Consider the following 25,168-nt stretch of genomic DNA (forward strand, 5'->3'; position numbering starts at 1 on the left):
AAACGTCTATTTTTTTTAAATTTGGATATGGTACAAAAATTGATTTCACAAAATTCTCAACAACTTACTTAGCAATGTTGATGGTAATACCCGAAATTCGCTTTAAGTGTTTGTGTATTGAAGTGTATGGGCAGTCTGTTTGTAAAGATAAAATATTATTTTGGCAGATTTTCTTGATTCCAGTTAGCTAAGCAGATTCTCAGAGTGTCCATACTTCTATACTCTTCTCCTTTCTTTCTTTGACTTTGTGTTCTCCACTTCCAACCTAAGCAGATAGTGCAGAGGAAGATGTGTGAAAAGCTGTTTCATGAAAATAGGACTTATAGGCTTGGTCCCCTCCTGCTGAGCTCAAAGGACTTCCATGTCATCCCAGGACTTCCTCAGAGCACAATAATACAGACATTAATCTAACATTTGTATGTCGCAGATATTGTGGTAACGGATTTGAAACACCCCAGAATGCCCCACCAATTGTAGAATAATTATATATAATTTATTGTATATATAATTAAATAAACAGATTAAAAACTATAGAAATAAAGAAGTTTGATCATTTTATATCTAAAGAATAAACAACAAGAAATGCAGAGTTTCCAAAGTAAATTTGCAAGAGCAAAAGATGTCTGATTTTTATCAGTTCTAGCTATCATATATATTATATATATCATAACCAAAAATAATTGCCTATAGTGATCATGATGGATTTGCTGAAATGTGACATGATTGTTAAAATTCAGTTGAAGAAAATAGAATTCATATACATTTTAAGATTACTGTTTTGTCCTTGATTAGTTGCACAATTAATTAATTTCTCCTCATTATACATTAAACCGATTCCATACATATGAAGATGCACACAAGGCAGTTGTCTTTGCCTGAGTCTTTTGGGTATCCTTAAGAGAATCCTAAAATCTGTTTCTGAAAACAAGATCCACTTCTTACTATTTAGCCTTCTATGGGGTCATGGACTTAGAGGAAAATATTAAACAACTGCACATTCTTGTATCTCTACAAATGTTTTTATTTTTAATAACAATTTTATTTTTCAATTTTTCTTACGATTTTTACTTTAATCAGTTTAATGTTTTGGACCAATTGGAATGAACAGCATCCCAGCATCATGAGAGCCACACTGACTGGGAAGAATCCGCATGTGATAGTCAGCACAGACATACTCACTCCAAATGGACTCACGATTGATCACCGAGCAGAAAAGCTGTATTTCTCAGACGGCAGCTTAGGGAAAATTGAGAGATGTGAATACGATGGATCTCGAAGACATGTAAGTGAATTCAGTGCTTCTGTATTACTGCTTTATATAATAACTTAAATACTTCATACATTTGTACCTATCAAGGAATTTCAAAAGAACTAATTGTATAACTTATTTGATTGAATAATCTATTCAGTACACAGACAGTCTATGGGTAGTTTGAACACCTTCCTGAAGTGTATTTGCTGCCCTAAAGAAAATTTTCGTAACTTTTATTCTAAGGAGACAAATATTAGGTTTGTTCCCAGTTTTAATTTGAGCTGAGCTTGAATGGTTTACATGTACTTCGTTGTTGTTTATAATGTTTTAATATGTGAAACTATATTAATTTCCCTGAATAGAGGAAAGTTATAAAAGAGTCATTGGGTGGAACACAGGTACTTTGGAAACTCTGAAAACAAACACACAGACAACATTCATAGACAAGTTATACTCAATGAGGTCTTGGTGTCCTTTACTGACATACGAAGTCTTAGTGGAAGACTCACTATGCTTCTCTTGACTAACCCTTGAAACAGGTACATAATCATATGCCAATGTATTTCTCATCTCCTCAAGAAGAAGTGTCTGTAGTAGAAGCTGTGGGCCTTTTCCCACAGCCCGGCTCCCAGCCACCTGGCTAGCTTATGCCCCAAAATAATGACACACAAATTGTATTCATTTAAGTACTGCTTGGCCCATTAGCTCTAGCTTCTTACTGGCTAATTCTTACATCTTGATTACTTATTTCTATTAATGTGTGTAGCACCCCAAGGTGCACTTACTGGGAAGATTCTAGCCTACGTCCATCCTGGGTAGGAGCTTTATCACATCTGCCCATGCAGGATGGCCCAGAAAGCTGGCATTTTACAACTGTGCAGCTTTTTTCCTGCTACAGCTGATGAGCACTGGAGATGGTGAAAATTCAATATGTGAAGAGCTACTCCTGACTGGCCGAGCACCTGAGACAATCTTGTCCCACACCATCCCAGTGTTTGTCAGAAGTGCAAAATCCCCAGTTCTCAGTCCTCTTATCCAATGAGAAAGGTCTGAGAGGGGTGGAAAATACCTTGTTGAGGGTCATATCATAATGTTGGAAACTTCACAGACTAAATGACCTGTGTGTTGACTATAGACCCTTATAATGCCAAAGCAGGCATAAAATAAACCAACAAAAAGGTAGATGGGCCCAGTTTATGTAAAGCTTTATTAATGGAAAAAAGTGAACTAACTGACCAAAATTTAATTCTGAATTTATAGGGATAAGGGCGATAATATGATGCTTTTGTTTGTTTGATTGTCTTTGGTTTTGTTTTTTAAAATAGAGCCTAGCTATGGGACTCGGGTTAGCACAGAACACTTGCGTTCAAACAAGCCTTCATGTTTAAGTCTTCCAGTAAGTAAGGACAACAACCATGCACCAATGTGTACAATGAAGCAGATATGGGATTCATGTGAATATATATGGAGTATACTGTGTGAGTTACTTAAAAAAGAAGGAAATGCCATGACTCGAGTTTTGGTGCCTCATTTTTTCCAGTGGTGGCTTAAATGGAAGGGAGAGTTGAGAGCTGATTGCTTAAATGCCATTGAAATTATGGGCTCAGTCTTGATTAGATTTAGTTTGTGTTAAAGTCAGTAACCTTGATCAAAGAATTATACACCTAAATTATTAATCTACTTTTTAAATTTAATGGTCATGAGACTTAGGCAAATATTTTAGCTTTTATAGACTGAAGTTTTCATTTGCAAATTTTCAACCTACCATATTGTGAAGATAAAGTAGAATATAGCATAGAAGTTCTGAATGGAGATATTAGTTAATACTTTGGAAAACACAAGATAAGTTCATGTACTCAGTGCGGTTTTATTTTCTTTTTATTTCCTAATACAGGAAATGCTTTGTAGCTCCTCATAAAACTCTTAACTCATCCCAGTTTATATTTCTATCTGTTGATTTTGTTCTCCCATTCTTACTTATGATAAAGATAACTAACATAGTGACATAGGAAGGGGATGTTGTTAGTAAAATATAAAGTGTATGTTTTGTTATATTAAAAAACATACCCAGCTGTGACTGTAATTTTGAACTTCTTGTTGATATCCAAAACAAGATTATTTCTGGCCAGGACAAAATATTGGAAAAAAGTTTCTAAGTCTATTTTATTCTTTTGCATTAGGGTTTGCATATTTTAAAATATTCAAATTAGCTATTCATTATTGAAAACCACACAAATTATGGGCACAGTGTGCACCTGTGTTCACATAAAACGATCAGTGTATAGCGTACCAAACATAGACTTTTTCTTCGTTGGAAAGAAATGAAAAAACCCTCTACTTCAATTACTTTAAATATAAATATGATATTGTTAATGATAATCATCTCTTTAGAGTGGAAGGATGCTTACCTCCTACTACCTAATTTTGTATCATTGACTGACTTTTCCCCAAGCACCTAACTTCCTCTGTCTCTGTACTCTGTTTTTCTTTAAGATCAGCTGTCTTAGATTCCTCAAAGGATTATGATAATTTGATAGTTTTCTTTTGTTTCTGGTTTATTTCACTTAACATAATTCTTTCCCAATATATTTTTGTTGCTCCATAATGTGATAGGATTTTATCACTTTTATGGGCAAATAACATTTTAGGGAGATATAATTCCTAGATTTTCTTTGACCATTCATCAATTGAGAGCCTTAGGTACATAAGTTGATTCCCTCTCTTTTTTTTTTTTTTTTTTTTTTTTTTTTACTATCCAAACTAATCAAACGGCAGAGAGAGAATTTGCAAATTAATAAGATCAGAAATGAAAAGGGGGACATAACCACAGACACAGAGGAAATTCAGAGAATCATTAGATCTTACTACAAAAGCCTATATGCCACAAAATTGGAAAATGTAAAGGAAATGGATACTTTTTTAGATAAATATCATATACCAAAGTTAAATCAGGACCTGGTGAACAATCTAAATAGACCTGTTAGTCGCGAAGAATTAGAAGAGGTTATCAAAAACCTCCCTACCAAAAAAAGTCCAGGACCAGATGGTTTCAATGCGGAATTCTACCAGATCTTCCAAGAAGATCTAATACCTATACTCCTTAATGTATTCCACAAGATAGAAACAGAAGGGTCATTACCAAACTCCTTTTATGAAGCCACAATTACTCTGATACCAAAACCACTCAAAGACTCAACCAGGAAAGAGAACTACAGGCCAATCTCACTCATGAATATCGACGCAAAAATCTTCAACAAAATACTGGCAAATCGAATCCAAGAACACATCCGAAAAATTATCCATTATGATCAAGTAGGCTTCATTCCTGAGATGCAGGGCTGGTTCAACATACGAAAATCTATCAATGTAATCCAGCATATAAATAAACTGAAAGAAAAAAACCATATGATCATTTCATTAGATGCTGAAAAAGCATTTGACAAAATTCAACATCCATTTATGTTAAAAGTCTTGGAGAGATTAGGGATACAAGGGTCATACCTAAATATAATAAAAGCTATATACAGCAAGCCGACAGCTAACATCAAATTAAACGGAGAGAAACTCAAAGCCATCCCACTTCACTCAGGAACACGACAAGGCTGTCCACTCTCCCCATACCTCTTCAATATAGTGCTTGAAGTTCTAGCAATAGCAATAAGACAACATAATGGAATCAAGGGGATTCGAATTGGAAAGGAAGAAGTTAAACTTTCGTTATTTGCAGATGATATGATAGTGTACATAAGCGACCCCAAAAACTCCACCAAAGAACTCCTACAGCTGATAAACAGCTTTAGTAATGTGGCAGGATACAAGATCAACTCCAAAAAATCAGTCGCCCTCTTATACACAAAGGATATGGAAGCAGAGAGGGAAATCAGAGAAGCTTCACCATTCACAATAGCCAAAAACAGCATAAAATATCTTGGGGTACATCTAACCAAGGAAGTGAAAGATCTATTTGACAAGAACTTTAAGGCATTGAAGAAAGAAATTGAAGAGGATACCAAAAAATGGATGGACCTCCCTTGCTCTTGGATTGGGAGGATCAACATAGTAAAAATGGCAATTCTACCAAAGGCTATTTATAGATTCAATGCAATCCCCATCAAGATCCCATCAAAATTCTTCACAGATCTGGAGAGGACAATAATCAACTTTATATGGAAAAACAAAAAACCCAGGATAGCCAAAACAATCCTATACAATAAAGGATCTTCTGGAGGCATTACCATCCCTGACTTCAAACTCTATTACAGAGCTACAGTAATGAAAACAGTGTGGTACTGGCATAAAAACAGAGAAGTCGACCAATGGAATCGTATAGAAGACCCGGATTTTATCCCACAAACCTATGAACACCTGATTTTCGATAAAGGAGCTAAAAGTATAAAATGGAAGAAAGAAAGCATCTTCAACAAATGGTGCTGGCACAACTGGATGTCATCTAGTAGAAGAATGAAAATAGACCCTTATCTATCACCGTGCACAAAACTCAAGTCCAAATGGATTAAAGACCTCAATATCAGCCCGAACACACTGAACCTGATAGAAGAGAAAGTGGGAAGTACCCTACAGGAGCTGGGCACAGGAGATCGCTTCCTATGTATAACCCCAGAAGCACAGACATTAAGGGCAACATTGAATAAATGGGACCTACTTAAACTGAGAAGCTTCTGATTCCCTCTCTTAACTAGAGAATCACACTGGTCATGGAGGACACATGCCACTTAGACTTAAGAATTTCATTCTTACTGAGTTTGTTATTAGTACTGAAATTTCTAGGTAATTTGTTGCTTTATTTTGGACTAATTTTGGAACTTCTATACACAAGCAAACACACACATGCAAAAATACATGTTTATTGAAACTAGACAATTGAATTAGAGTGATATGGCAACTCATTGTCATTTTGATTTGTATTTTCTAGATGATTAGCAATGTGCCATATTTCTTTGTATACCTCTTGGGAAGTATGCTGAGAAACATCTGTTCAACTCTGTTGTTCATTTTTAATTAGAATAGGTATTAACTATGAAGTTGGGATCCTTATAAATTCTGAATATGAACCCTGACAGAAATATAGGATACATATACCTCCTACCATTCTCTAGGTCAAACCTTTATTCTGTTAGCTGATTCCTTATTATGTTAAAGGTTTTAATTTACAGTAATATCATTTGTCTCCTTTTGTTGGAGTTCTTTTAAAAATACATGCCTTTAAAAATGTAAGAAAACATTCTTTATGTGTTTTAATTTAGTAGTTTTATTTCATTTTGAGGTAATTTTGAAAAATCAAAATTATGAAAAAGAAGATGTGAGAGAATATGTGGGTAATATCCAAGATTTCCTGGGCAATGACCTCATTTTTTTTCAAGCTGAGTATTTTCCAGAGAGGATAGTCAAAGTTCTAAGTAAGGCCTTGGAAATATGAAGTATATAAGATTCACCAAGTCCCTAGAGCTTAACCATGAAGTATTTTCAGTTCACAGATTAATGGGATGAGTCAGGTTATCTCTCTCAAATAGAGTAAGGTTATAGAAGGTACCAGAAGGAAAAGAAGGATGGCAGCGCATCAAGGTGAGTAAGAGAGCACTCATTACCTGTGGAAGAGGGAAAGGAAGAGGTTTCTGAGAAAGAAATGGAAGGGGTTTTTCCAATTGACCCCTGGAATTTTCATTGGCATGAGTGTGGGGTAGACAAATCTAGGTTTCAGTAATGAGTAGAAGGTCAAATAAGAAGAGTTTAGCCATGAAGAAAGAAAGGGAGGTTTCCTAAAGGAGCGTTATAGGCTAAGGCATTGCAGAAGTGGGACATACAAAGAGATGCTGGGTAAGAGGATTCCTATAAAAGAAGCTGCATAGATCCAATAAACTAATCATTATGGAGCTATGCCACGGACGTGAGCTGGGATGTTATTGGAAATATGCCTGTTGATCTGACAGGTAAAGAAAAGCAAAGTCCTGTATGTCAGAATTTTAGGATTAGAAAGAGGCTTTCAGTATGTAGAAAAGGAGGCAGCATCTCCCAAGGTCAGTAATGGGTTAAGGACCATGAAGGGTCTGAAGTAATAAGGGCGTCGGGGCTGCGTTCCCAGCACCCGGGCCGCCTGCTCGGCTAGCTTATGCCCCAAAATAATTACACAGACACTGTATTCTTTTAAGCACTGCTTGGCCCTTTAGCTCTAGCACTTACAGGCTAATTCTCACATCCCGATCAACCCATCTCTAATAATCTGTGAGAATCGGTCTTACCGGGAAGATTCTAGCCTAGTCCATCCTGGATTGGAGCTTAATGCCGGGAGCGGGGCATGGCGTCTCTCTCAGGCGTCTGCTCCCTAGAGGAGCTGTGGAGTCTCTGACCTCACTTCCTCTTCTTCCCAGCGTTCTGTCCTGTTTTCTCCTCCCACCTATCCTCTAACCAATAAAATGGGCCAGGGCAGTGCCTTTATTAGCCAATGACCTTCCTCCATCAAGGGTCTATTATCTATTGATCAGAATAGGGTAGTATGTGGAGAAAAGGGGAAAAAACAGAGTATCCAACGGCATATCATGGTATTTTAGCAGTGGCTGGTAGTGGTGGGAGGCATATAGAGGCAGATTTCAAAGATTTGCAAATGAAGTCCAGACACTTATTTACTTAAGGGAAGCTTAATAAATCAGAGTAGCTTCAGGTGGTCAGGCTTACGCATGGGGAGTTTACATTTGTGAGACTGGAGGGATTAGAAGAGGAAGGGCCACCAGAAGTGTTTTAGAGTTGAGGTCTACATCCTTTGAGCTTACAGAGTTGTAGCCTGCAAGGGTTGTCTCTTATTTATGTTGTTGTGATTACATCAATGAGGTTCATATCAATTTTGCTTGTAAGGCTGGGGAAGGATCCTAAATGCAAATACAGTTGCCCACGTGCCTATGTAAAGATACTGCAGGATATCATTGAGGTATAGGGAGGTCGTTGATTTAGAGTATGACTGGTTTATGCAAAGGGGAAGGGAGCATTAGGAAAGGAAGGTGAGGTATTTGGTAGAGGGTGTATAATAATGAATGGTTCTATCATATAAAATCAAAGGGCAAAGGTTAATAAATTTTCTTGGGAAGTCATAAACAAAGGATAGCATTAGGTAGAAGAATTGGCCATGGAAGTTTGGATCTCAGCACTGATTAATAAGTTGAAAGAAACATTTGTAAGTTCTGCCTTTCTTGTGAACTATAGGGGATAGAGAAGAAACATTTATCTGTCAAAATAACTAGATGCTGAGCTTCCTTGGAAATGAAAAGTGGTTTCTGTCAGATTGTAGAGGAGAAATCAAGCAAAAGCAAGGAATGATTACAGATAGAAGCTACAAATGACATCTTATCTCCTCTTCAACATGGTGGGGAAGCTTTCTAGTCTACCTGATCCAAAGGTATATGAACATGAGAACATAGCACTGTTGCTGAGAGTATGACATACAGATGAAGCTGATGTATAAATGCTGTCCTAGGAGATGTCCTCAGCGATCTGTTTGAGGAAGGCAAATAGTCTGAAAGCCCTTTAGAGAGAGGCTTGAGAGCAAATAATATTGTGGGATGATGGTGTGGGAAGTCTGCGACAAGATGGTGGAATAGAAATGTGTCTTCAATAAAATGATCAGGTTTGATGGAGTCTGTTGGAAGCAGAGATTGAGTAGGTTGTTAGAATATTAGCCTGAAAGTTTATCATTCACAGATAGGTAACTTCATGGGTCTTCAAAAAAGAAGCCCAAATGTACCTCTAAGTCTGACTACTAGACTGTTAAGCTACTCTCTGATGTTTTTCCATAAAACATGCAGATAAGAGCTAGGGCTATGTTCAAATAGACATGGAAAAACAAGGCAGATAGGACGGGTATCAAAGCCCTAAAACAGGAGCAGCTAGGTCTGCCTTAAACGTCGACAATGCAGGTTGGATACTTTAAGAGAGGCTCAGAGATTCTAAATAGTTTGGTAAAGATATTTAGCTAAAGTAAATCAATGTCACAAAATAAAATGAACAGCATTCTTTGTTGTATAATGTTGACTCTAGACTTTTTCATTGTACAACAAATGCCTTTGTATATATATTTGTTTCTCATTTTTTTGTTTGTTTTTCTGAAACTACTCTGTGTGTGAATTCCTTTGTGTGTGGGGGTCTATCTGTTTGTTCTTTTAGTTCGACTTAATGGCTTCTATTTGTTTTATCTTATACCAAATGGTTTGTTTTTATTTCATCCAATTTTATTGAATTATTATCCCTGAGAAGTCTGTTTGTTTTATAATGAGAGATATGGATCCTGATGGAAGAGAAGATAGGGAGGAACTGTGAATATTTGGGAGAGGAGAGACCACAATTGAATATATTGTATGGTAAAGGAATTATTTTCAATAAACAAAAGGATTAGCTAAGATTCCAAGGAAATAAAAAAGTTAGACTGTGGCCAAGTTAAGTTAATTGAATAGAGGGTATCTGAATCTTACAGGAGGATACCTGGTATCCCCATTGAGCCAAGATATTAATGAGGATCTAGGTATGTTTTTGAAACATGTCCCAAGATGTCCCACAGAGAATGAGGCCATCTCTATGTAAGCAGCATGTCCTTGGAGAATTTTTAAGGTAAAATATACACATGAGCTTGGTCAAGGAGATGAGGGCCATTGTGAAATACTTAGGGAAGTATTGTCCAGAACAGCAGTGAGATCATTTAGGTATCAGGGCTTGTCCAGGTAAATGCAAATGGCAAGAAAATCAATGTATCAAGGACTGAGAAGGGATAGAAGGATGAATGTTGGATAAAAAGGTATATGTGGACATGCAGGTCAATTAATAAGACAAAACTTGGATTAAGTGGTAGAATACTTATTGACTTTTGGATAGCAAGAGTGAGTGGTGTAGAGAGAGTAGATCATAAAATTCATAAAATTAGTACTTTGATTAGTCAGATAATGATAGGTTTCAGTTCCTCAAATTTTTTAGGGTGAATAGATAATTGTTCCTGACACACAAAGGCTAAAGATCCATATAAATTGTTTAGTACAAGAGTATATTGTGGAATAATAATAGGAAGGATTTGTATTTGACACAAGAATAAACAGATGGTAGTGGTAAACAGAGTTCCCAGAAGGGAGGAGTATTGGTTAAAAAATAGTACAAATTAGTTTGACTCCTTAAGATTTTGTGACAGACAGATCAAGAACAGATGCAGGGAACTTTCTAGAATACATGTCATAGAAGAGAGATCAGATAACTGAGAATAACCAAGAAGGAATTAGGAAAGGAATATGCAAATAGATTGCATAGTGGTGGGTCAGTCTGGTTTTGGCAGAAGTACATTCTACTTCATATCAGAGAGAACCAGAACTCTCGTATGGGTACAGTAAATTCTGATATAACTGAATAAGACATTCCCATATACTACACTCATCAGGCTTATCAGTAACTGACATCTTTGCCCTATGTTTTAGTTTGCTTTCTGTTGCTGTGAAAATACCATGACCCAAAGCAATTAGGGGGAGCAAAAGCGTTATTTCAGCTTCCACTTCCTGATACATCACCAAGGGAAGGCCAGGAAGGATCTAAAGCAGAAGCAGAGGCACCAACCAAGGAAAATATCTAAATGTGCTGAGCAACCATAGGGGATAGCTTATTACTGACTTGCTCTCTATGGCTCATGATCAGTCATCTTTCTTATCTAATTCAGGACCATCTGCTTAGGAGTAAAATCACCCAAAGGAGAATGGGCCCTCCTATCAATTAGCAATAAAAAATTTCCTCATAGACATTGCCCACCTGCCAATCAGGTAGAAGCAATTATCAGGTGAGATTCACTCTTCCAAAGTGTGTCAAGATGTCAACCATGATTAGCCATTACACTTTGTGTTCAGTCAGATGGATGGAGGTGGGTGCAGAGACTTCTCCTTCTTTGTTTTAGGTGATAGATGTCAATCCCAATGAACTCAGGAAGCCTGGGGAGTATGACATAAGGCTGTTGCCAGCACTTGATATCTAACCCAATCCTATTTTCTTTGCCCTGTTATTAAAAGCCTTGAATGATGGTTTTTTATTTCCACTTTGAGGAGTTTGTGAGGGCTGTTCTCTAATCCTTGAAGCTTTTATCTAATACTGGCTGCTGACTGAAATGATATGAAGGTGGATATCTAATCTTTTCATCACTTTCTCGAGTATATTTAGCCTTGGTTCTTGATAAGCAGAATAATAAATGTAAACCTATCAGAATTACACCCGACTTTTCAGTGGAAACCATGAAAACCAGAAGGTTTGTGCTGCAGACACAAAGAGACCATGGATATAAACCCAGACTACTATACTCAGCAAAGCTTTCAACTATCATCAATGGAGAAAACAAGATAGTCCATGACAAAAAACAGATTTGAACAATATGTATCCACAAAATAGTCCTACAGAAAATACTAGAAGGAAAACCCCAACCCAGAGAAGCTAACTGCACCCACAAAAGCACAAGCAACAGATAACCTCTAACCAGAAAAACACAAAGAAGGGAAATACACAACCACTACCATTGAAAAATAGCAGAAATTAACAACCACTGGCCATTAATGTCTCTTAACATCAATGGATTCAGTTACTTTATAAAAGGACTATTTTTTAAAAAGAGATCAAGACCACCTATTACTATCCATCAATAATTAGTCAAAAAGATGCCCCACAACATGTGTAAGACCAGTACAATCAAGGCCTTTTCTCAATGGAGGCTCCATTTTCCCAAATGATTCTAGTTTGTATCAAGTTAACAAAAACCTAAGCAGCACAGCTTGGGACTTCTATAGAACCAATTAGGTTAAGACCTCTATCCTGCACATGAACCATATCTGAATGTGCTGAGCAGATATCTGGAGATGCTCCCTGTCCTTAGATAGAGAGAGCAGAGTGACATAGATATCATGATAAATTAAAGGACTGGATAAGATACTGAATTTCTTTGTGATATATTTTGGAATCTAAATGCTTTTCTATTATAGATAGACTGCTGAGACGAAAAGAAACAGGGATGTGCGCTGGGACCCCAGAAACTGAAACATTGCAGAATGGAAGAATGGAGTAGGGCTTGATAGGAGGAGCAGTCAAATGACAGTGACTGTGTAGTGGTGACAGGAAGGATAGGTAAAGGTTTGTCATGGAGGAAGAAGGTGGGTTAAAAGTTGGAGGAGGGTAGTATCCTCAGATCAGGCCTGGGAGAATGGGCAAGCAGAGTGGTAGCAGCCAAAGAAGGTTCCTTCCTGGGCAAAGAGGGCAGGAGAGGGAGTTCACTGGTAGAGATGAAGTCTAAGGGCAGAAGAAAAATCAGGTGTGGGGTCAGATTTTAGAGGAGGGAAAAGTTACTAGAGATTCCTCTTTGCCAACGGCCTGGAGGGCAAACATGTGGAGAAAGCTTCCAGCAATTCTAAAAAAAAACAAGTTATGTTAGCTGTTGTATCACTATTTTTGATATTATCACTATTTGTCCAATTGGAGGGGCTTTCCAAAATATCCAAACCCTGGGTAACAAAAGGACAGTTATAAAGATTTTATGAAAGAATTAAAGTATCACTAAATACCAAGTGAGATATAAAATGCAATTAAACATATAAAGTAAAAAAAAAATGCTGAGCTCAAGCAATACAAAAGGAAAGGTGGGGAAACATCATCTACACTAGCAGAAATCTTTTTTGGGTACTTTCGTAATTCCTTCTCTTGATGAAACATCAGAGCACTTGTGAACTGACACTGTCAGATTTCCCAGGCTAAAGGATGTTAGAAAGGACCTTTAATGTTCCAACCTACTTTCCAGTTAGAGAGTGCTAAAGTGTGAAAGGACTGTTGGGAATTTAGGTGTTATCTCATTGCAAGCAGATTAGACAGATATGTTTGGTGAGATAGCCTTAATGAGAGTATTGCATATTTAGTGTGCCTGAAATACAAAAATGTAGGGAAAAGGTTTTAGGATCAACTGAATTTTTCTGACAACTTCAGTTGCCAAATGCCTCCGTTCACTCTGCCGATGCCTGGAGTGCAATTTCTTTTGAATACCTGTGAGATTCAAACTGGGTGGAGTCTATTTGTCAAAGAGTGTTGCATCTTACAGCCTTTCACACAATCATGTACATGGTGAATCTTTAGACTGTTATAGAGAGCAGTTTTGTTCTGATCAAAATCATGTTATCATTGTACAGAGTTGGCTGAAATGTTTATAGAATTTTAATTTATATATATATATATACTGTTTGAGTATCTTAACAAAATAATATCAAAAGCCTATTAATAATCCACATTCTTTCAAATAGTGTTTAAAATATTGATGTTTTTCTATTTTGTTATTTGAAGATTAACAAGTTTAATTAACATAAATAATTATTTATGTTATCTCAGTTACAATTTTAGACTACTTTTGGTCTCAGGCTATAGTTAAACCAAATACACAAGTTTAAACAAGGCTTGTATTAATAAAAATCTCATAATTAGATGTGCTTTTCTAATTTTATCCCAACAGTAAGGCAGGTAGTAGTGTATTCAAGCATTTAGAAAGGAAGGTGCTCGTGACACATGGCACAATTCTCTTGGGGACAGAACACTCTCGGATAATCTACTTAGTAAGGCAAAGGAAAAGACGACAATAATTTTATTCTCCATCTTGATTTCTGTTCTATACCTGTCAGTGTTATTGCTACAGTTGCTGAAACAATAACTTACCCTGTCAGAGGCTGAGACAGCATGATTATAGCCTTTCATTCTGCTGGCACCCGGCTCATGTTAATCATTTCTTGGAAGGTATCTCTTACCTCAGTGATACAAAGACTTGCAAAGAGGTGTTGATGCGCCTAGAAATTGCAATTGCAGATGTGTCTTATGTCTGACGTTCTTTGAGAGTCGTTGCCTAAATTTGTTTTCAGAGCATATTTCCAAGTGGAAATGCTAAATCTTGAAATATCTCTGTAACATGAAAGATGTGTTCTAGTTTGCTTTCTGTTGTGGTAAAATTGCTGACTAAAACCAATTTAAGGAAAGAAAATATTTATTTTGCTTACATGTCCCAATTACAGTTTATTTCCAAGGAAAACTCAGTGGGAACCTGGAGTCAGGAACTGAAGCAGAGACCACAGAGGAACACTACTTGTGGTTTGCTCCTCATGACTCATTCAGTTTGCTTTCTTATACAGCCCAGGGCATCTACAAAAAGGGTGTCACAACCCACAGTGGCCTGAGCCATCTCACAACCACTGTTCATCAAGAAAATGCCTCATCCTCACCCTCTTCCAAAACTTGCCTACACATCAAGCTGATAGAAGGATTTTCTCTATTAAGGTTCCCTCTTCACACATAAGTATAGTTTTCTTTTTAAGTTGACAAAGGAAAAAAACCAAGTAACATATAAGGCAGACCAATAAGAAATACATATGATTTCACAATGGAGATTCCAAATTCCAGCAGGACTTGGACAGATTGCTGCAGACTCTCAGAGACAACAAATGTTTACCCAGTCTATTATACCCAATAAAACTTCCAAATACCATATATGGAGAAAATAAGATATTACATGATAAACTCAAATTTAAACAATATTTATCCAGTATTATAAAACAGTGCTAGAAGGAAAGTCTAAACCTGGGAGGTCAACTACACACATGAAAATACAGGGAATAAAAAACCTCAAATCAGTTAAAAATAAAGAAGAAACACACACATACACACACCATCACTACAACCACCACCACTACTAGCACCACCAATGAAATAACAGGAATTTAAAATCATTGCTCAATGATGTCTCTCAATATCAATGACCTCAACTCTTCAATAAAAAGACACAGATTAATAGAATGGATATGAAACCAGAACCCTTCCTTTTGTTACATATAAGAAATATACACTTCTAGGATATGGTGTTGCACACCTTTAATGCAAGCACTCGGGGTACATCGTCAGGAAGATGTCTGAGTTCAAAGGCAACCTGCCCTACAGAGTAAGTTCTAGGATGGCCTTATTGCACAGAGAAGTTTCAGGATGCACAGAGCAGAGGAAAACAAGTTGTTTACAAAAAAAAAATCAGTTCTGGTGGTCCACAGACCCCAAGAGATTACCTTACTCACGATTTTTTCTAGCTCTATCTATCTTCATATAAATTTCAAGATGTCATTATTTTTCACTGAATTGTGTAGATGTACCACATTTTCTTTATCCATTCTTCAGTTGAAGGGCATCTAAGTTGTTTCCAAGTTCTGGATTTTACAAATAATGCTGCTATGAACATAGTAGAGCAAATGTCCTTGGAGTATGAGTGAGCATCCTTTTGGGTATATCTGAAAGAGTGGTATTACTGTGTCCTGAGGTAGGTTGATTATCAGTTTTCTGAGAAACCGCCATACTGATTTCTAGAATGGTTGCACATACTTGCATTCCCACCAGCAATGGAGGAGTATTCTCCTACATCCTCTCCAACATAAGCTATCTTTGGTAATTTGATTTTAGCCATTCTGACTGGTGTAAGATGGTGTCTCAGAATTGTTTGATTTGCATTTCCCTCCCTGATGACTAAGGATGTTGAATTTTTTCTTTCTTTTTTTTTTTTTTTTTTTTGGTTTTTCAAGATCAGATTTCTCTGTAGCTTTGGGGCCTGTCCTAGAACTAACTCTTGTAGACCAGGCTGGCCTTGAACTCACAAGATCTGCCTGCCTCTGCCTCACCCCGCCCCGAGTACTGAGATTTAAGACATGTGCCACCACTGCCCAGCAAGGATGCTGAATATTTCTTTAAGTGTCTTTTGGAAATTTGAGATTCTTCTCTTGACAACTCTCTGTTTAGATCTGTACTCCATTTTTTAATTGGATCCTTTAGAATTTTGATGTCTAACTTCAGGAGTTCCTTATATATTTTAGAGATCAGTCCTCTGTTTGGATGTGGGGTTAGTAAAGATCTTTTAACATTCAGTAGGCTGCCTTTTTGCCTTATTGACTATGTTGTTTGCTTTACAGAAACTTCTGTTTCAGGAGGTCCCATTTATTTATTGCTATTTTCAGTTGTCTGTGCCACTGGTGTATTATTTAGGAAGTAGTTTCCTGTGCCCATGCATTGAAAATTACTTCCCACTTTTTCTCCCATCAGGTTCAGTGCGGTCTGATTTATATTGAGGTCTTTAATCCATTTGGACTTGAGTTTTATTCATGGGGATAGATGGATCTATTTTCATTTTTCTACATGTTGACATCCATTATGCCAGCACTCTTTTCCATTGTATAATTTTACTTTCTTTGTCAAAACTCAGGTGTTAGTAGGTGTGTAGATTAGTATGTGGGTCTTCAATTCAATTCAATTTGTCAGCCTGTCCGTTTTTATGCCAATGTCAAACAGTTCATAATTGTAGCTCCATAATAGAGTTTGATATCAGGGATAAAATGCCTCCATAAGTTGCTTTGTTGTACAGAACTGTTTTGGCTATCTTGTTTTGCTTTTTGTATGATGTTAAGTATGGATTTTTCAAGGTTTGTGAAGAATTGTGTTGGGATTTTGATGGGGATTACATTGAATATATAGATTACTTTTGATAGAATTGCCCTTTTATTATGTTGTTCCTAACTATTCAAGAGCAAGGGAGATCTTTCCATTTTCTGTCCACTCTCTCCATGTCTATTCAACGTAGTACTTCAAATTATGGCTAGAACAATAAGACAACAAAAGGAGATCAAGGGCATACAAATTGGAACGGAAGAAGTCAAACTTGCTATCTGCAGATGATATGGTAGTATACATAAGTGACCCCAAAAGTCTACCAGGGAACTCTGACAGCTGAAAAATACTCTCAGTAATGTGGCAGGATTAAAGATCAACTCAAAAAATCAGTAGCACTCCTATAAACAAATGATAAAAAAGTGGAGAAAGAAATCAGAGAAACAACACCCTTCACAATAGCCACAAATAATATAAACTAACTTGGGGTAACATTAACCAAAGAAATGAAAGACCTGTTTGAGAAAAACTTTAAGTCATTGAAGAGAGAAACTGAAGAAGATAGTGGAGTCACTTTGAGTTTTTCTCCATTTAATTTGATGTTGTCTGCTGGCTTGTTGTGTATTCTTTAATCATGTTTAGATATGTTCCTTGTATCCCTGACCTATCTGGAACCTTTATCACAAAGGGGTGTTGGATTTTGTCGTATGCATTTTCAGCATCTAATGCCATATGTTTTATTTTTCATTCAATTTATTTATATGGCAGATTACATTGATACATTTTCATATGTTGAATCATCCATCCCTGCATCTCTTGATGAAGCCAACTTGATCATGATGGATGATTTTTTGATGTAAGAACTATGAATCTTAATACCAAAAAAGCACAAACTCTCTGGGCATAGTGGCACATGGCTGTAATACAAGTCTTTAGTGTCTGTCCAATTGTTACTAAGTTACATTTCCAGTCATAGGTAACAACATAAAGGTTTTACCAAGTACTTCATTACATACATACATACATACATACATACATACATACATGAATACAAGTGGAAAGTTGCAACAATGGCAAAAACTTTCCAATGCTGGCAACAGGAATACACTTACAGATTCAAGCAGCTGAGAAATCCTTCTTGGAGGAAATGATAGAGGTTAGCATAATTGTGATGTGTCTTGATATTTTCCAAGCAGAATTTCCTCAAATTTATAACAGAGCTTTTCACTTTTTTTTTGTTTAATTGTGACTAGTTTTATTTCTTTTTGGGGCTGAAGGGAGTTCTGCTTTGCTGGGTTGTCTATTCCTTTTGGTCTTTTGTTAGTTACAAATAGAGTTTGTTTGTTTTTTTTTTTTCTTTGCTTTTTTTTTCTTGGATTGCACATGTTGGCATTTCTATGATGCCATATAAATACTTTCCAGATCTGTAGCAAAAAAATAAGTCAATAAATTATCATTATATTACTTCTTGTTCCAAAGAAGCATATTCAACAATTCAACAAAAAGCTGAAATTAAAAAAAAGTAAAAACCCACAAATAGTATTAGATGGACGCTTCAAACCCTGAGTCTGTCTCTAAACTTCCATATAATTTTTGAATAATAATTTAATAATTGTAAAATATAGATTAAGCTTTTTAATCTAGACTTAATAATATATTAAATCCTGAGCTTTTGCTTTTATGCTTGAGTTGTTTAAGTTGGGTAGTTCAGATTCTGGACAATATAAATAAGTTGATACTATACCTTGGTTAATTTATAAAAAATTAGCCTTAGCAAAAAATTAAAACACACTTCTTTTCAGGAAGAAGTAGGATGAGAAAGAAATTAATTAACACCAATTGGAGATAGAGGCATGGTGGTAAAACGGTGTCCCACAGCATCACCTTTAGTATATATAGAACATTTAACTTCTCTGCATCATTGACTTTTCTTAAAAAGGACTTCTAGTATGGTATAAATTTTTACTAGGCAAGCCTGTAAGCTGTATCAACATGAATTCCAGTTATAATAAATTATAAGTTGCTTCCTTCCTTTGAAAATAGGATTGCTGGCACATAAAGAAACTTAAGGGGTGGGGAGATAGCTCTGTCAGTGGGATGCTTGCCACAAAATCATGAGGTTTAAATTTATTCTTCAGTGCTACCTTACAAGCTGGGCAAAGTTAGGCATGCCTGTGGTCCTAGAACTGGGAGGAAGGAGACAGAAGCATCCATGAGGCTTGCTAGAAAGACAGTTCATTGAAATTGATGATTTCATGGTTCAATAAGAGGTTTTATGTCAACATATAAGGTGGAGAAACAATTGAGTAATTGACCTGGGAGTTCTGCATACATATGCACTGGTGCAAATACACACACACATACACACACACACACACACACACACACACACACACAATTATACATAAAAATAAATAAAAAGATGATGTATTCCTCATCTCTCTATCTTTATAATTGAATATTCCAAGTGTCACACATTGCTGTACTCAGAAAATATTTGCTGAATCAACGACTAAATGAAGAAAGAAACAAAAATAACATTGTACAAAAATGTTCCCGTGAATTAAATGTAAAAGTTCCTGTGAATTAAATGTAAAAGTAAGTAGCTTTTCAAAATAAGACCAAAATCGGAGCTCAGCAAAAAGGCCTCAGGTACCCTGGGTAATTTCCTGTAGTCTATGCCACTGGCATTCCTATTTGATAAGACTGGGACGATAGTGCAGTAGGGTTAATGGTGTCTATTTTTAACACAATCCCTTTGATTCAAATCCACATACATTTCAGTGATGGTTCAGCTTGGTTAGTCTTGCAAATTGAAGCATTACTGAAGCTGGGCTCACCTAAAAGAGATGTGTTCCCAGACAAGAATAACGGCCAATGGTCAGGATCATGAGTGTACTCACCTAGAAAATAACTGGTGTCTCTTCAGCACGAGATAGTGATGCTCATGTATCGATTTCATATTTCTTAGAAGCTTTAAGGGTTTTTGCCAATACATGGAATTTTTAAAGGAAGAGGAGACATCGGACACTCACGCTCCAGGCCTCACTGCAGAAATTTATATACAAAAAAACAGAGATAGCTGCACATACGTATCTGAGAACATGTCTGCAGCCTGCTATGTATATGCAATAAACTGGAAATAGGGCAAGCACATAACACGCATAGAATATTTACTTTGTTGAAAGAAATGAGCCAATATGAAGTCAAGAAAAGACTGAAAAATTTCATATCTGAATTAGCCTAATGAATTTTTCAGTAGTATGAGTTGCCAAGTTTTTCAAAATTAGCATCTTGCTTTGTTATGTTTTTATTTGAGAAAACCATTATAAATCTATTTAAGCTGCAAGCAATATCTTTATTTGGTCATGAAGGCATTAAGAGATCTAACAAGCTGATTAAATTTAGCAAACTATTATTATTTAAGTAACTGATGATACAATATTTTCTGTACTATGATCTCATATAAATAATGCCAGTATGAGCTCACAATGAGTATCTTGGAAGCCAAGAATTAAGGGTATGTTGATTAGTTAAAAAATTTCAATTTTGTAGAAAGAAATAAAACTTTAGGCACTGAAATAAATAGTTTCTATTGTACCAATATTTAAAACAAAATTCTTTATTTGTATATGGTGCTTTGAGGATTTTAAAAGCAAAGGAAAAACAAAAATATGTTAACAGAAAAATAGTTATGAAATTTCAATAAAAAATATAGTTGGGCATGGAGACAGAGGCTGTATTCCCAGCATTGGGAAGGCAGGGGAAAGGGGAAAGAAGATAGGAAATTCAAGGTTATGTAGACTGGTAAGTCTACATAAGCAAGTTCAAGGCCAGAAAATGGTACTTGGGAAGCACAAAAAATAAAAAGGAAATTATAATGTAAACTGAAAAAACAGTCAATATATAATATATAACTTAGAGAGAGGTAAACTAAATGGTTACACTCTCATTAAAAGAGGAGCTGTTCAAAACAAGTGGACTCCAGAGGTAATATTTTTACCCTGTCCAAACAGTACTGTGACCTCTGTTGTAACATCAGCAAATTTGAATCATCAGTAGCTTATCCTCTTGAGATAGTAGCTGTTTCATAATGAACTCTGGGTTTGACTCCAAGCATGAACCATAGTGAGTGAATACTATAAAATTCCCTTCCATTTTGAGAGGAAGCATCAAATGTTTTTTCCAAGAATTGAATGATTATGCTGAGCTTAATTTGTAAAGATGGTCAAACCACACCACTTGATTCAATGGGAAACCTGGGAAGGCTGAGGCTCTTCAACTTGCCAGTACAGAGACCTCCATGGTTGCTGAAAAGCGAGGCATTAAGGAGCTAGTGGAACGGAAGAGAACTGATGTCTCCTGAGTTTTATTTAGTGTTGTTTTGTTCTTTAATGCTCCTATAACAAATTATCTGGTGCTAGATAATTTACCAAAAATATAATTTTATACCTTAAATTTTGAAGACTAGGAGGTCTAGGATGTAGGGATATTATAGGTTTGGTGTCTGATGGAAGATGCTTTGTTGCTACGTCATGTAGGAGGAAGATGAGCAAGACACTAAGTACTCTCCATCTATTCTCTCCTGAGGGAAGAGAGCTTATCCTGTTCCAGTTCAGGCCCTCAGGCCCTCTGTGAGGACTCTACCTTCATGACTTAAATACCAGTTGAAAGGCTTTAATAAGTATCCTGGTGGTTAATGTGAGACAAATGGATGTGTTGGGAAACCTCAGATCATAATATAAAACTGTTTGGGTAAAATAAAATCTAAAAAGATGCACTTGCCTTAATTGTCAACAATATGGTCAAGAAAACTTGATGTATTAATATAAAGTATATATTAACATATATAGGAAGTTAACACCTCCTTGCAGAGTTTTATGCAATGATGGTTTGGGAGACTCATAAAGGATAATTGATCCTACATTTTTGGGTGAAGAATGGATCTCATGTTTAGAGTCTTCCGGTTAATTTTATGCACAATCAACAATGGGATTCATCATTGTAGGCTATTTTCAACATAGAAGCAGCTTTAATCAGGGTATCAATGAATTAAATAAGAATACTATTTTGAAGAGTTATACTTCAGAAGACTTAAACCAGGTACATTAATAAAGTTATGTCCAATGCCAGCATCCTCTCTCAGCTGTGTCAGAGCACCTGGGAGAGTTTATAGGAGAATCTTTTTAGCAGATTTTATGTTCATTGTGTCTCACCCATTCTTTTGAAGATATTTGACTCATCTCAGTGTTAGAAGATGCAGAGAAATGGCAAGAATCTACTAATAAAGCATAGAAACCATCTGTCCATTTTTGTACTTCAATCCTCTGTTTGACACAAAGACAAACTTTACCTATATTGCTTGTGTGTTTTAACAGCCTTGTTATCAAGTATGAAGGTTGATATAATTACTTTGAGGCATGAGCGGCCCCGACCATCACCCAAGACTACTCTCCTGGAGTCTCAGGAAGCTATGCTTTGTTCTACAGAGAAAAAAAAAATCCCATACCAATCCCTGAGCTTTCTCCATGATTAGGCCACAAAATCCAATCAATCCCAGGCCAACATGGATATCCCCTCCGCCACAAAAAATACATACAAAACTTGCTTCCTGTTGAATTCTTTGCTGCTTCTCTCCTAAACAGAGGCAACTATCCTCTTGTGTCTTTCGAAATAAATCTCTTGTGTGAGGTTTAATGTGCAGTGTTACTTTGTGATATTTCTTACCTCCTGACTACCAGAATATATTTCCCTTCAGAGCTGTAATAATTGCACTGGAGAAATCTTTTCGCTTAAAGTCACAATACTTGCATTAGTGATATCTTCCCCTTTAGAGCTGTAACAGAGGGGGTCAGAAGAGAGAAAGAAACAGAGAGAGAGAGAGAGAGAGAGAGAGAGAGAGAGAGAGAGAGAGAGAGAGATATGAAGGGGAAACATAAATAAAACCAACATGCTGCTCAGTTCTGCATGGCTCCAGGGGTTGACCTCACTGAGGGAGCAAGGGACTAGAAGAAGTGACAGATGTGTAGACAAACAAGCTTATCTTGTGCTTCACCATTCCTTACATTCTCCAGAAAAAGTGTGTAATGAGAAGTAATATTAGGGTAAAAGGAAAACATGCTGGGTAGCATTCGACACAATGTCTTACTTCATTTACTGAGACCACCTTTAGGGAAGACATATAAACTGTTTTCTACTTCTCATGTCAGATTAGTGCAAAAGTAACAAAATAGATGTTTCTATAGACTTTTCTGTTTTGAACAAAGATGTGACCTGGAGATATTAATGAGCACATTCTTAAGTTAAAAATAGTAGATGCTAAACAGGTTCTACTAGAATCAGAAGCTCTTGGGAAGCTAATCCTGAGGAATGTGTAGACACTCCAGCCATACCAGAACTAAAACCCATTGTGCCAACATAAAATTGATTAGCACACCAAATAGAAAAAGCTGAACTCGAGTCCTAAGAGCATGTTCAGCAAGAAGGACAATGTAACAGCATCCTTTTAATTTTGCTCTGCTTTTTTTAAAGTTTTATCAAACATAGTATTATTTTGTATTTATGTGTGTATGTGTGTCTGTGTTTGTGTGTGTGTGTGTGTGTGTGTGTGTGTGTGTATGTAGGAACAATTAATGAAGAAAGAGGGCCTGAATTTGAAAAAGACAAGGAGAAGTATATTGGATGATCTCAAAGAAAGGAAGGGAGAAAAGATACAAAGATATTATAAAAAATACTAAAAGCAATGACATAATAAACGGCAATAGCTAATAATCTGCTTTATTGGAAGTTTTAAAGCATATTTTTTTTCTTTTTTTTTTTTTTTTTTTTGATTTTTCGAGACAGGGTTTCTCCGTAGCTTTTGGTTCCTGTCCTGGAACTAGCTCTTGTAGACCAGGCTGGCCTCGAACTCACAGAGATCCGCCTGCCTCTGCCTCCCGAGTGCTGGGATTAAAGGCGTGCGCCACCACCGCCCGGCTAAAGCATATTTTTATATGTATTTATTTACCATGTTATTTTCGTCGTGGGTATTTATATGTGTACTTATACATGTGCCTGCTATGGCAGGGGCGTGTAGGTCAGATGACAACGTGAAGGAATGCATTCTCTCCTGCTATCATGTGCGTTCCTGAAAACTGCTTATCAGCCCCTACAAAGTAACTAGTAATAGCTGTCATTCAGCAGCTCTTTAAGAGTTTTGGTTTATATTTGACGTTATTGTCAAATTAGCTATTATGTTATTATTATCATCACCATTGCTACTATCATTATGTCATTTTTGTCAGAATAAGCTTAGAAAGCGAGTGATAGAGTTGGAAATAGAAACATTCATAGAACATAGATCTCAAATCCTCCCACATACTGCATACAAGTCTTTGATCATGAATTTGCAGTTATTTTTTTAAATCTCATTAAAAAATATCTTATTATGCCAATGCAAAAGTAATGAATTTATTTTTTAGGTATGGTTTAGGTGTTTTCTACAGACTCAGAGTACATTATAGAGCCTATTACTGAACTTCACAAATTAAAGATCTTCTTATTCTAATATATGTTTGAAAATATGAGTGTTTTTAAAAATGCAAATTGATTTGTTTTTTAAGTTAGACTGTTTTACACTAAAATCGTGGCTTTCCTAGGTTTTATTGTGAAGCCTAGGTTGCCTGTGAACTTACAGTAATCTTCCATTCTAAGACTCTCAAGTCCTTGAATCAATGGCTCACAAGTGTGTATCACTTTGTCTGGGATTAAAATTCAGATTTATAGTCAATAAATCTAATTTGGAGTCAGTGATGTAGCTCTCAAATCTTTAGTAGGAAGTGTTATTAACTAAAATTTAAGATTTCCTTAATATTAAATTTTGTTGTAAAAAGGAACCAGTGGGTTTTTTGTTTGGGACGCCCAGCTAGCTCAGTCAGTAGACCATGAGACTCTTAATCTCAGGGTTGTGGGTTTGGGCCCCACATTGGGAACCAGGTAATGCGCAAAATAATCCCACATCTGTTTGGATTCAAAGGGTTATTTATTTGAGGGGAAAAACTTACAGAACACCATCCTACATGACAGCCAGGAAAGGAGTCTAGTCACTAGAGCAAGAGAGCAAGTGGAGGGCTGCCACTGCTTTTTAAAGAGAAAGAGACCACGTCCCAGTGGGCTGGTATTTTAGCGGCTATTGGCTGAAGGAGCGAAAGCAGCTCCCGCAGCAAAATTTAAGCCAAGATCAGTCACTAAACTGTACATGTAATGGCAATATATCAAGATTTTGGAATCCTGGTGTGGTAATTTGAATGTACTTGGCATCCATAATCTCATAGAGAGTGGTACTATTAGTACAGGTGTCTTGTTGGACTATGTATGACCTTGTTGAAGAAAGTGTGTCACTGTGGTGGGAGGCTTTGAGGTTTCTTATGTTCAAGATAATACCTAGTGTGTCAGCTAACTTCTTGTTGCCTGCAAGATGTAGCA

General features: G+C 36.5%; 1 protein-coding gene across 1 annotated transcript in view; it reads left to right on the forward strand.

The window, feature by feature from the left end:
• The window catches only part of Lrp1b (LDL receptor related protein 1B), a 1,777,071-nt gene that overhangs the window by 1,466,817 nt on the left and 285,086 nt on the right, over positions 1 to 25,168 (forward strand). The window contains exon 43 of the mRNA XM_041674488.1: positions 1,078 to 1,282. Coding sequence (XP_041530422.1) covers positions 1,078 to 1,282 — 205 coding nt within the window. The remainder of the gene's footprint in view (positions 1 to 1,077; positions 1,283 to 25,168) is intronic.

Source organism: Microtus oregoni, unplaced genomic scaffold (genome assembly GCF_018167655.1).
Source record: "Microtus oregoni isolate MIOR12 unplaced genomic scaffold, Mior012 000025F_ref0000491, whole genome shotgun sequence".
NCBI lineage: Eukaryota > Metazoa > Chordata > Mammalia > Rodentia > Cricetidae > Microtus > Microtus oregoni.